The 13,891-nt window shown below is 40.8% G+C and overlaps 1 protein-coding gene across 1 annotated transcript in view; it reads left to right on the forward strand.

Annotated features, from left to right (window-relative positions):
* The window catches only part of ano1b (anoctamin 1, calcium activated chloride channel b), a 128,477-nt gene that overhangs the window by 30,591 nt on the left and 83,995 nt on the right, over nt 1-13,891 (forward strand). The window contains exons 3-4 of the mRNA XM_078283293.1: nt 5,613-5,711; nt 10,265-10,416. Of these exons, the coding sequence (XP_078139419.1) occupies nt 5,613-5,711; nt 10,265-10,416 (251 nt within the window). The remainder of the gene's footprint in view (nt 1-5,612; nt 5,712-10,264; nt 10,417-13,891) is intronic.

Raw genomic sequence — 13,891 nt, forward strand, 5'->3', positions numbered from 1 at the left:
AGAAAAGCTAATCTCAATGTGCAGCCGTATTTTCTAGTTCCTGTAATGGAATCCCTTGGGGTCCTCCGTTGCCCAGTTGGGGTTGTAGAAGAGCTTGCATGTATACATAACATAGTCGATCGTAGAGTTGAGATTGACTAATCTCCCTGTTCGTCCAGGATGTAGCCAAGTCTTCCATTTTCCTTATTCCAAGAAAGGATGCCAGTGTTCCCAGATTAGGTGGGCCGTGCGAGCGGTCCATTGGACGTCATCGGGGCCGGTTCGGAATCGTTCTCGAGGTAGTGGCGAGAGTGGGTTGGGTGTCTGTTTTATCAGGTGGTTCAGCCTTCGAATATTCCTTCGAAGCCGGGGAGGAAGGTTGTTCGAGAAGTTGAGGATCGGGACGAGGATTTTGGCACTGGGGAAAGTCGCTGTAGCAGCGTCGAGGAGTCCTTGGAGTTACTGACTAAGGAGGGTGGTGTTGCCCTGGTCCTTATTGTTAAGGCCGAAAGATAGGATGACCTTCCGGATTTCTGGTTGGGGTCCTGCGACGGAGGAGATGGGAGGCATGGGACAGTTTAGCCCCCGGATAGTAGTCCACTTGGATCTCGCAGTGGAAAACTTCAGGCAGACGGGAGATGTTAGAATCTCCAATGACCAGGATTGGCCTAGTTGGGGCCAAGGACCAGTTTTCCCGTTTATTGCCGAAATGACGGTGGCGGTGGAAACAGCTGCTTTCGATGGGTATAACGGTCGAAGGTCCAGGTTCCGGGGCGTTGGTTGGGGTAGGCGACTCTTCTTGGAATGAGGGTAGGTGTTGTGGGGAAGGCTTTGATCTGGGCAAAAAGCGGCGGGGAATTCGTTGGGGTTTCTGGGGAAGATGTAGGGGAGTCCACAGGGTTTCTATATCCTGGTCATCAAGTTCATCGTGTGGGTCCAGAAGTATCGGGGTGGATTGGCAGTGTGTTGGATCAGTCGGTGAGGCAATGTAGTAGGTGCGTTCGAGGGTTGTGGCGGGTGTGTAGTCAACGATCGTGGTTTGAGGCTGTGTGTAGTGGTCCACTCAGAATGCAGGAGCGTGCTAGACTTCTCCATGGAAGGGCTGGGGTAAGAATGTTTAAGAGGGTAGGAGAACCGGGTAGGTGGATATGTCGTAGTCCCAGGAGCATCGGTGGACGGGTTGGTTAGCGAAAGGGGCGAAAACATTACCTCATTGGCGGCGGTACTGATCTGAGGGAACATAGGGCTGAGGTAACATAGGGCTGAGGGAACATATGGCTGAGGGAACAGGGCTGAGGGAACATAGGGCTGAGGGAACATAGGGCTGAGGGAACAGACACGCTCCCCATTAACTAACATTATGGACCTCTGCTCATCTCTCCACCATATCCATGTATAATTTGGGGGTATATTTAAATTTTTATTTTTAATGTATATTGACCATTATTAAACCAAGCTGTTGTTCATTACTAAGCTATTACAGCATCTGCCAAGCTCTAATGCATTGAGGCGGGAAGTAGGGAGAGATGATTGAAGGGATGGATGCTGGAGACTTGGGCCCTGTCCACACGTATTTTTGAAAACATATCTAGAAAACTCAGTTTTCGTGTATGTGTGTGGACCGGTGAAACGGCGCTTTTGGAAAACGTTGACATCATGACCTCAACTTGCTCATGACAATTGTTGTTTTATTTGTATTGAGCAGCGTCAGGAACGTACGAGCGATGGCGGACCACAAGTTTGTTTACGTGTAGTCAGTACTGTTAGGTTTGATTACATGTTTACAAGTCAACCTTGCTGTACTTCTCTTACTTTACTCTTCTGCTTGAAATCCGTAATCTAGCTCGCTTTTGAAAAAAGTGGCAGAAACAAAGCGGAGCACTCAGTTTGTTGCCAGGCAACCAAAGTAGCGCTGAGTTGTCCTCTTGTGAGAAGTGAGCGCGGATCTTATCCGCTCAAGTTGAACTATTTTCCACTCTTTGCGCGACCAGTCGCTCCGCAACATAAGCGCTGCAGAGGCGCTTTAAATCATTTTTGCATTCTTGTATGGACGGAGAGATTTTGTAAAACACTGTTGGTGTGGACAGGAGGTTTTTTGAAAATGGAGGAGGAAAAATGCGTTTTCCGAAATATCCATATACGTGTGGACAGGGCCTTAGTGGAAATTCAGACAGACTCACCACAGGTGAATCTAACAACTGAATGCTGGTGGGAAGACAGAAAACACAGTTGGGCCTCTTTTGCTTCAATTAAACTAAACTAAACTAAACTAAGCTAAACAATGTTACACTTAACGACAGCTGTAACAGCACTTAAACTGCAGGAAAATGACCGTAGGCAATGGTAAGGGAAGCTGTGGTTGTCACTTAAAAAGAGAGATTTATTCTTGATTCTTGTGTTTATACTTGTGTTTCTACGGTTTATGCTTGAACATCAAAAACTGTTAAGTTTTGCTCTGCTAACTGTTGATCATCCAGAGACTCTCTCTTTCCCTCCCTCTCTCTCTCAGACATGTAGTGATAGTGGGCCAGGCAGCTTGGTTTGTTTGGCCCTGCTGTCAGGATGGATGGATGATTCGCCCTTTAAGCCGAAAGATAAACAATAAACTTGTCCTGGTTTTCTCTCTTTCCTTATTTTCCTCTTTGTTCTGGGCTCATCTCATCATTTAATATTGACTTCTCAAGTCTGTGTTACACACTGTTGACAGCTAAACAATCATTTCCATTGACACCAACGCAATACTAAGAATTAGAAAATGATAGACTGGGAACATCAAAGTCAGAGTTTATTTACAGAGCACTTTTCATGCAACCAAAGTGCTTTGTAAACATAGAGGAAATAAAACAACATGAACATCAAAGTGAAGCAACAATAAAATATCAACATCATATAAATAAAACAACATAGTAAAACGAATTATTTAAGAAAGAAAGTTACAGAAAGCATAGGCATGAAACTGTACCAGAAAGTACAAGTGCAAGTACAAATGCAGCAGTGAAAAGATGTGTTTTTATGTTGTTATCAAGTATTATCATACTGTCAAACATTTGTCCTACATATTCCTCAATGTGTGCATGGTTTCAATAGCGCATGGCATAGAAGAGTGAGGTTTGGCTTAACAAAGTCTGTTTGCACAGCAGCTACTACGCAGCTTTGTTGAATATTCAGTTCTGATTGGCTAATGAATGCTTTCTGTGGTCTGTTATTTCTGAATAACAGACTGCTGTTTTACATCTAATCATATCACTCCGTAGTCAAGAATCTGGTCCATTTTGTTGTTTTCTAAATTAGAAATCAACAAAATGAACTGGATTTGATTATCAAATTAACTAACGCAATCAGTACTCCTTGGTTGCTGCAGACAATCCTGGTATTTTTTGGCAGAAGCTTGTAAGTTACTTTAGGTTCTAATGGAAGAAAAGAAAATGATTTAGAATCAATATTTTGTGTTAAATGTCTTTGGTAAGTAGCCAGGTAATAAGCAAGATAATGTATAACAAGCCTCCACCTCACGTTGTGTTCTTGATTCATCCTTTCAGGGCTTATTTTGTGATAATGACCAGCTCGCTATACATCCTCCCATAATTGAATGTTTCCTAATAAATGATGATGGAGTGGTGGGGCGATACCTAACACCATGCAAGTCGCTTTCAATTCTTCACTGATAATTATTCCACCACCACATGCAAACCTCATCCAACGTTTGCTTTGCTTTTTCTATGTGCCATAATGCATGGTCCCATGAAACCCATCAAAAACACACTGATTTTGTGAGCATCTTGGTCCTCAGTGTACTCAGTGCACTAAAGGCTAATTAATGGTTCTGCATCGAAGTGTCACCGTAGCTACATAGTAGGTGTCATAGCCTGCAAAGGCTGCCGCTGAAGCTTACGTGCACCTCCCCAAAAATTTAACTGCACGTAGGGCAACGCAAAACCGCAGCAACTGTGATTGCTGTGCTTGGGCCGCTTCGTATTTCCTCCTACCTGTATCCTGTTGATGTCCGCCGATAGTGAAGACAACATGGAGCAGATTGAAGAGAGATGAGCTGAGGAGGTTCACAGATATGTTCATTTGTAGGACACCTCATCCCCAAATTATAAAGATTACCAAAGATGTCACTGAATTCTTGGCAAGAAATATCCCAGAACATGGGTTTCAGAGAATGTAAACACTACTACTTCTGTTGTTAATACTTCCATGCTAACAAAGCACGACGGTGCCATCTAGCGTTTCGGTGGTCTACTATGTAATAAATCAGAAATGGCTTGTAACTAGGGCTTGAGAACAACACTGTTTTCAAAACATTTCAGTATTAACTGAAACTGACGTTATTGCACTGAAATTTGCTCTTACATTCCTGTTACAAAATGAATAAACTAAGACTTTGGTTTACAATGTTCTTAAATGTTAATAATATATAATAGCCTACTGATGACCTCTTGAGCCATTGAAACATTTATTGCCCTCCTTGGAAAAGATCGAGGACAATAAACTAAATTGACTAGCTACCTAACTAAGAAATATCAACAATGGCAGGACTTAAAATCAGTACAGACAGTGTTCTGGTGAATTTTTACCCCAAGCTACTATTGAGAGTGTCCTCACCAGTTCATGAGTTATCTGGTTTGGCAACTCAGTGGACAATGAGTGCAAGAAGTTAGATCCAATGGTACATTCTGCCATGACCATGACCAATGCAAAAATGATTTTCATTTGTGTTCCTTCAATTGGTTACAAATCTTGCGTAAAATATAGACTATTAAAGGATAACGCTGGTGTTTTTTAATGCATTCCTAATGTTTGCTCTACTCCGATTACTTTCTGACTTCCCACGTATCGTTTTTAGCCTTCAACCCGGAAGTCATTGGCTCCAATTGTAAGCTAAAAACCTTTAAATACAGCTCACAAAGTCATAGTTTCAATTTTAAAAATCGTTAACTGTTACCACGAAAAGTTAGGCTATTGTAGTTTTTACCAAATCAAATTCAAATGGGAGCAAATTCTTCATTACGCCGGGGACTATTTTCGGTGCTACCAAACTACTTTCCTGAGATCGCAAACATGTTTACGGTCGGCTTATTAAGTTGTTTGAGGAAAAAGTCGGCTGGCCCGGTGCATCGCGATGATGAAATATGCTGCCAGAGCAACGGCATGGCTCTGTGACGTGTTTTTAATAGGTTTATTAATACAATGAAGTTCTGGGCTGCTGAGACATGGCTTTATTGGGCATCGGCTACATGGACGAGACTTGTTGGCAAAACAAATTCATTGCTGATTTTGTTATTTTCATAGGATTTGCTGATGGTGAGCAATGCATTAAAAAACACCAGCGTTATCCTTTAAATAAGAAGCACACACCCACTGGATTATCTCATCAAACACTGACCATCAATCTGGAGATAAGACATAAATTATAAAGTCAATTGTTCAATTGCCTTTCTGGAGATGCAATTTTTTTTTTTTTTTTTTTACAACGAACAGACAGTTAAGACAAATGACTTCATTTATAATGGGAAATTACTGTATTCCTGCTTCTTTGTCTTCCTGATCACATCCCTGCATTTCATTGTAATGACTTTTGATATTGCAAGTTGTGTGTAGTTGAGCTCTCTGTGTTGTATATTTGCCAGGCCAAGACCCCAGGTGTGGGCTTTGTGAAGATTCATGCTCCCTGGAATGTTCTCTGCCGGGAGGCCGAATTTATGAAGCTAAAGATGCCCACTAAGAAAGTAAGACTGATTTTTTTTCTCTCTCTTCTCTTCTTTTTCTTTCACTTTTAATCCTTCCTCTGTGTCTGTTCAAGTTAAGAAGGGACATTTCCCTTCTCCCTTACTCAAGTAATCTAGTTTTGTGTTGACGCAAGTAAATGTCATAACTGGGTTAGAACAACCCAATAAGCTCATACTCTGGTATGAGAAACCTGGTTAAAATTCCTGGCTTACAGACTCACACAGCATTTTGGGTACAACAATGCCAACAACAAACATGGCAGTGAACAATACTTACCATTACTCAACCAGAGCATGACTGATAGACAAGCTACTCTTGCATTTCAACATAGCTATGGTTAGATTTTCTGCCTTATACATTTTCAATTTATAATGGTGGAGGGTGTAAAACTAAGGTTAGGGTTAGGTTAGGGTCGCTCAGAATTGGCTGTTCCAAAACATTCCATGTTACGTTGATGGTTTTGTTGGAGCTTGGAAAGGCCAACATTTCCCTTCTCCCTTACTCAAGTAATCTAGTTTTGTGTTGACGCAAGTAAATGTCATAACTGGGTTAGAACAACCCAATAAGCTCATACTCTGGTATGAGAAACCTGGTTAAAATTCCTGGCTTACAGACTCACACAGCATTTTGGGTACAACAATGGGTACAATAGATTTTCTGCCTTATACATTTTCAATTTATAATGGTGGAGGGTGTAAAACTAGGGTTAGGTTAGGGTAGCTCAGAATTGGCTGTTCCAAAACATTCCATGTTACGTTGATGGTTTTGTTGGAGCTTGGAAAGGCCAACTCCAACACTAATGGCAACTAGAAAAGGCAACATTTTCTGAAGAAAATTTAAGTGTGCTTGCTGTCCTAGCAACAGTCTGTCCTTTGACTTGGTGTTTGTACATGCACTAGTTAGTAGTAGTAGTAGTAGTAGTAGTAGTAGTAGTAGTAGTAGTAGTAGCAGCAGTAGCAGCCTAGTAGTAGTAGCAATAATAGAACTGTTCCCCCTCCATATACATATTAAAAGGAAAACTTATAAATTCTGGCAACACTTAAACTAATCAGACCAGCAGTCATTAAAATAGCAAGCCCTTCTCTGCAAACAACATTCCCTACAATGTGATTCCCTGAACCAGCTGGTATCAGACCTCAGCAGCATGTCAACACCAAGACACACACCAACACACACCAAGAGACACATCAACACACACCAAGAGACCAAAACACCAACAGACCAAAGCACACCAAGAGACACAAATATTCTCTGCTCTATAAACTTATTTTATTATTAATATTGACTGTATATATTTCCAAGCTATCTGAATTAACATGAACAGATAGAAATTGTTGTTGTACAATATGCACTATTATAAGAGAGACAGACAGACAAAACTGTTCACTGTTAGCAGACCTAGCTTCAGTTTATATGGAAAGAGAGATTGATTGGGTCCGCCAAAGCATTCGCCAAAGTGAATAAATCCTAAATCTTTTACACAAAACACAAATCTGCTAGCTCAATCTAATTGTAACTAAACGTTTGGCCGCAAAAATAGTTTTTATCAGCATATATTAACAGCATAGAATCGTTGGAAAGTTCTGTAGCGGTAGATCGCGTCATAACCAGACAGCAGTCAGTCGCTCTGCCTCACAGGAGACTGTCTTTGTGCACATGCATCTGAATAAACGGCAATATAATATAGATGTATAGATTTTGTGTGTGTGTGTTTACACGGCATACTGCTCATGAAGAAGAAAAGTCCATACATCCATAATTGATCTCGTGGAAGTGTTCCAAAGTTACAGTCCAGTCTTCTAACTCTCTCTCCCTGAATCCCCCGCAGCAGACGAGCCATAGCCGCGGCGTCAGTGCTGCATGCATCGGTAAAACGGCGATATGATATAAATGTATAGATTTCACTTTTCATGCTTCAGTTTAATACAATGCATGATACTGGTCACTCTGCTCTGGTCCTTGGAAAAGAGTTGGCAACACTGCCCAGAATAAGTTAAAATTGTCTATGAAAGGAACTCCAGTGGCAGCACAATGCTGATTTAGCCAGCCATGGAGAGAAAACAGCCTGTGACCTATGCTCTATTCCCTTTCAGTGTGTAGGAAGGGGGCCGGATATAATAATTTGAAAGCCAGTGTCAAGGAAATAAATCAAGTCACTAAAATCCGAAAAAAGGTTTTTCAGAAAGCTGGTCACATACTGTATATCAGTAGTGCCAATGTGACTAACGATGGTATCCAGGCTCGGATGACTGTCCAGAAAAGATGAGGGTCTCTACTGGATTTGGGCACCCAGAAAACAGTCTTCAAGGGACCTGTTGCCCAGGCCAGAGAGACATTCCTAACAACCCCGATGAGTCCCCGATGATCAAGGTGGTAGGTAGGTACAGTGTTGTGCAAGTTCACACTTCACAAGAGCTAGCTCAAAGTTTAGTTCACACAGATTCAAATGAACTAGTTCACGTTCATAGTTCACAATTTTGAATTTTGAACTAAGTTCACAGTCCCAAAAAATTAACTAGTTCACGTTCATTTCCCACTTCCCAAACTAAATGAATTACTGTATACTACTATAGAATCACAGACAGAGATTACTTTTAAAAACCAATGTGAGTATATGTTTTACCACTTAAACAATGTGTCATATTATGCAGAAAGTGAAAAAAGAGGTGCAGTAAAGGTATACTGTAGATGCAATGGAATTTTATTTAGCCTGCATGAACCAAATTATGCAGCAGTTCAAAAACATAAAATAGATTCATATGCTTCCAAGCGAGCTGGTACAGGCTCCACCACTGGCTTCATTACAGTCGCTAGCTGAAAGATGTGCTATGATTTCAGTTCTGCAGAGCACACAATTTAGAGTATTTAGAGTACTTCAGCAGTACCGGTAGCTGCGTCTGAATTGCCAGTTGCACTAGCCATGACAGGTGCCGTAAATCCTTGGGTGCTGTAAAACACAGTGCATGGTGTCTAGATCTTTGGCTATTTCCACAACTCTGTTCTCAGAATCCTGTTTGCAGTTTGCACAAGGTATCAGGGATTGTTACCTGCTGACTAACTCTCCCCGGCTTGCCTTTGGCCACCACCTCTGACTACAGGTTGTGTGACTGGGGAGTGGAAAAACTGCCAGGGGAAGTGCCATTCCGGGGTAAGGTGTCAGCAGTGTTTGTAGTCCCTGAGGCCAGCTGCTTCCTCAAAGAAATCAGTTCTGACAGATACCGGCATCCCAAACAGTGAGGAAGGGAGACCGCGAACAGTGGTACAGTTTATTGCTAGCCTAGGAAGCTATTCCAAAGAAAAAAAGTCAATTCCCGCACACACTTATCACCTCTGCATTGATTTATTAAAAAAGAGTTGATGTTTCGGTCACAAGTACCTTTCTCAAGACATATCAATCATAAAGTGACATAGTGCTTAAATACAGCCCATGATTGCATAATAGTCCACAGCTGTGTTGGAGGTGTGTCCATGATCCCACACAACAGCTCACTCATTCAAGATTCCCTCAACTGTCAAAACATACAATATCTATAATCGTACACATTCAAAATCCTTTTGATATTACTAACAAGCAAAAAAAAATGTTCAGGTTAGTGGTATATATATATATATAGCCCAAGTCTACAGTATACGAATGCCCCATGGGGTCCTATAACTTCAAATTCATCCATGTACAAATATACAAAATATATATATATACCAAAACACATTTTCGGGAGGACATGCCCACCCAAAAAAAGGGAAACAGAAAAACAAAAACACCAAAACAAAACAACAAAAGGCGAAAGAAGTCCATCTCTAGGTAAAATAGTTTATACCATGGTAGAAAAAACTTTTTATATATAAAACACGCAGGTCAATAAAAAAATCTGTTTAGGGATTTGACAGTATGTTGGATTTGTATCACTGGACATTTCACAGGAAGACCCTGAGATCCAGGTCCTCGTTCATTCCCAATGGTGTGAAAGTCTCTAATTCAGTAATCCAATATGCTTCACGTTTCAGGAGGGCTTCCTTTAAGTTGCCTCCTCGTTGCCTAGGAAGCTAGCCTGCTAAAAACACAACAGTGGGGAGGATAGGCAAGTGGACCAGCAGCAGCAGTCTAAAAAATCCAACAAATAACGGATTAACTATAAAACGAAATAAAACCTGTAAGACCAGCAGTAAAATAAAGTACTAAAAAGTGAAATAAAATCTTGGAAACAAACTCAGGTGAGGGAAACGGCTCACAGGGATTTGCAGCATGACAACCAGAAGCAGGTGGCTGGCTGCAGGTGACTATACTATTAAAACATGCAAATAATATTGAAAAAATCTAGACGGAACAAAGATTTGTTTGTTGATTATTTGTGCTTTGCTGAACATGGTATTTGGATTTGGAAACAGCCCTACTATTAACCTTGTGAAGTGCTTTGTAACAAAGTGTTTTTGTGGTGCTTCATTAATAAGTTGACTTGACTGTATATTGTTTGGTTTCAATGAAGAGAAGATCACCTGGCTAATCAAAACAATTAGTTAACCCATAACCCTTTGTCTGTTGGTTGATTTCTAGGTATATGAGGTGAAGCAGTCCAGCAGTGTTGTAGAGAAGATCAACTCGTTGATCAGTAAGGTTTCAGAGCCTCTCCATCCAAATGTTGAGGAACACCAAACCAAGAACATCAAACACCTGTCATACACTTTCTCCAGGGAAAAACAACACCTGTAAGTACATATTTTACACTATAGCAGTATTCTTAGTATTATCAGTGGCAGTGCCAAGAAGTCTTTTTGTTGATTCGTTCATGTTCGGTCAGTACATCTAAATGAATCGAACTTTCGAGTTTTTGTGGTTTTCGAGCTTTTTCTTAGAGGGAGCTACAGTATCTGGTCTTCATACAGCTCCGGGCAATGTCCTGTGTGCCTACACAGTAAGTGTTGTACTCGTTTTAGGCCAGCAGAGGGCAAGATATCCTATTTAATTACTAAGGGTGTAATATATAATATCGGCCGATATTCGTTCTAAATAGTTTGATCGGTGGTCTCTATAAAGGCCGAACAGAAGCGCCGATCAGATGACGCAAAACACGCGAGACAATTTCTCTATGCGCCGCTAAAATGGCTTCACCGGTCTGGCAGTTCTACCAGGTGTCTGAAAAAGACAATAAATTTGCAAAAATGTTAGGGAGAGACGAGTTGGGAAGAGATCCAAACAGAAGTAGTCTCTTTGTGCGGTCTGTCTCTCGCTCTCTCTCTCTGTCTCTTGCGCTCTATCTCTCTGTGTGTGTCGCCCTCTCTCTCGCTCTCTGTCTCGCTCACTCTCTCTCGCTCTCTCTCTCTCTCTCTCTCTGTGCATGTGTGTGTGTGTCGCGCTCTCTCTCGCTCTCTGTCTCGCTCACTCTCTCTCTCTCTCTTGCTCTGTCTCGCTCGCTCACTCTCTCTCTCCCCGGACCCGTCTGTTCGCCTCTCATTGCACACCTGGGCGTGAGGGATATTTTTTTTTCCATGCCAAGAAGACGACCGGCTGAATTCCCAAAAAGAAGAACTAAGGGTTATTAACGTTATTCGGAATACAGCTGGGTTTCCGAGACTAGCAGATTAGCTGTATATAGGCTACTGTAGGTGCTAGTCAGTATCCACTGAGTGGACTGAAAACGTTAATATTTACTTTTTAACTCTGACTCTGAATGTTTGCTCCCTCAATCCAGATTAATATTGAAAAATATTTTGTTATGTTGCAGTTTTTATAGTCTCTAAAGTTGGAGTAAATTGATAAAGGCCCTGTGTTTTCCATCTATTGGAATTGATTTATGTTGCCTCAGTAGGCCTATATATAATTTATTGTTCTGACTTGGTGTGTTGTGCACTTTCGCTTTTATTCTAATTTTTATTTTATAAAATTTTATTTATTTTATTCCACAGGAAAGCTATATTTGTTAAGCTCTAAGCTGCTCCCAATAACCAAGCGTAGGCTGCTATGGTTTAAGTTGTGTCTCTAAGAGAGAGAGTGGATTATGTTGCACATGTTGCCTGCCAATAAAGTTTTCAATTCATGATACTTTCTCATCTCTTAATTTTAATACTTACTATACAATGTTAAGAATAGTTAAATAAATAAATAATGCTACACGATGAATAGAAGGCTTCAAATAGACCCCGTGATCGGTGATCGGTATCGGCCGATACTGCTTCCAGTGATCGGTGATCGGCCCCAAAAATCCTGATCGGATCACCCTTATTAATTACTGTTAATTGTTTTTATTTCATTATATTTTAGATGGTGACTTGTGAAGTCATGCATTTTGGTAAATGTTAACAGTTTTTAGTTTTATTGATTATACTTGTCTATTCATATGGTGAGAGACGCACTGTAATAGTAGTTTTCAAATTTGGTGTGTGTAATTGTTTGTTAAGAAAATAAGAGTTCAAAAGCATACTTTTATTTAAATTTGTTTGTAATGTGGCTTAAGACAAATTACAAGATTAGTTACACCAAAACAATAAACAACTACCAACCAAGCTGGAAACCGCAGCAGCGTGCCTACCTGGGCAGACACAGTATCTGCAGGCTGTCCGAGACAAGCAGTATTGAGCGTTCGATACTGCCGCCATGTCAAGTCGAGTTTGAGTTTTCAGTATACCGGCACATGAATGAATCAGTCAACAAAGCAATATCTAAGTACGGCAAGCCCCGAGGGGAAAAACACAAGTCAGCACATGACACAAAACTATACAACCGCTCAATACAAGGACATACAGTTGTCATACTAACACAAACAATATTATTTGTTTGTTCATTGAAACCATGTCTATCAACTTATCGTCCCTACAACAAAACAGTAGTTGTTTTGTGGTAAAGTACCGCAGGCACAGTGTCATTTGCAGGCTGTCGGCGATGAGCAGCAACTCCAGCATTCAGTATCGCTGCCGTGTCGAGTCGTGTTCCAGTATTCTGTATGCGGGTTACGTACGCACTGAAACTCGACAACCCGAATGAACGGCTGGCTCAATGAGGAAGTAGTGCTACATTGTTAAGCGAGCCGTTCATTCGGGTTCTTGAGTTTCAGTACGTACGTAACCCGTATACAGAATACTCGAACGACTCAAGGAACGACTCAACATGGAAGTATCGATGCTGCTTGTCTCGGACAGCTTGGATAGTGATTTGAAAGTGAAACTAGAAATCCTGAATGAACAGCACGCTCAACAATAATATATACTACTTCCACAAAGAGTGGGTTGGAAAGTGCGATGTCTTAATTTAAGGTACATGGCAATCGTTCAGTCGTTTAATGAGCTTTGGAAGCTCGAAGTGGGAGGAACCAGTACCGTACACTACAGACTCGGTATGTATCGAGCCCGAGAATGATTCGGTGCAAATGATTTGTTCCTTCATTTTTGACCAGCACTAATCAGTAGTACTGCAGTAGTAGTGGTAATGGTGGTAGCAGTAATAGTTGAAGAATTTATGAATTTGCAAAAATGCCAAAAACATCATCGTGAAGAATAATAATAATAATAATGGTATGGTCCAGCATGTGGGTTTCACTGTTTTGAAATGGAGGGAGAGAGAATTTCAGATTTTTTTTTATTATGCATTTTATTTTTGCAGTCATATCTCCAATAAATACTAAATGGAGTATTTAATTTTACAAGTCTCAAGTCTAACATTTAATTGGTTTTTATTGCGTTAGAAGCTGTTTTTGTAATTTGGTTGTTTCAAGTTGTGATCTGCAAAATCTGTCGTTTTTTAAATTTTGCCTCCATCTTTATTGCCAAGCAGTCATTGCTGTGGTGTTTTTGCACTGCACTTTGCAGAGATCACTTGTCAATCAAACATTTTTTCTAGTACTGTGACGTCAAGTGTGAGATTCTGATAGTGGCACTCTTTTCTTTGTATGCTCAGCCATGGTGGCAAAAGCTGCTCATGCTAACTACCGAATTATTTTATTTACAACATTTATTAACATATTATTAAACATAATATTTTAAATTATTGGATTTGTTACCAAGGAAATGGAAGACGGGGACCAAGGAAAGGCTTGGTCAGTGCCAGGCCAAAAACACATTTTTGGCTCTGACAAAACAGTAACACCAAAATTTCAATCAATTTCCCCAGCAGTGCAAGAAACTGTGGTTCTAACAAGTAACCATGTTAGGTTACTCACACAGCTGTTCTAGGTCGGTGCTATATTAACCT

The sequence above is a fragment of the Centroberyx gerrardi genome, chromosome 4 (genome assembly GCF_048128805.1).
Source record: "Centroberyx gerrardi isolate f3 chromosome 4, fCenGer3.hap1.cur.20231027, whole genome shotgun sequence".
In the NCBI taxonomy this organism is placed as follows: Eukaryota; Metazoa; Chordata; class Actinopteri; order Beryciformes; family Berycidae; genus Centroberyx; species Centroberyx gerrardi.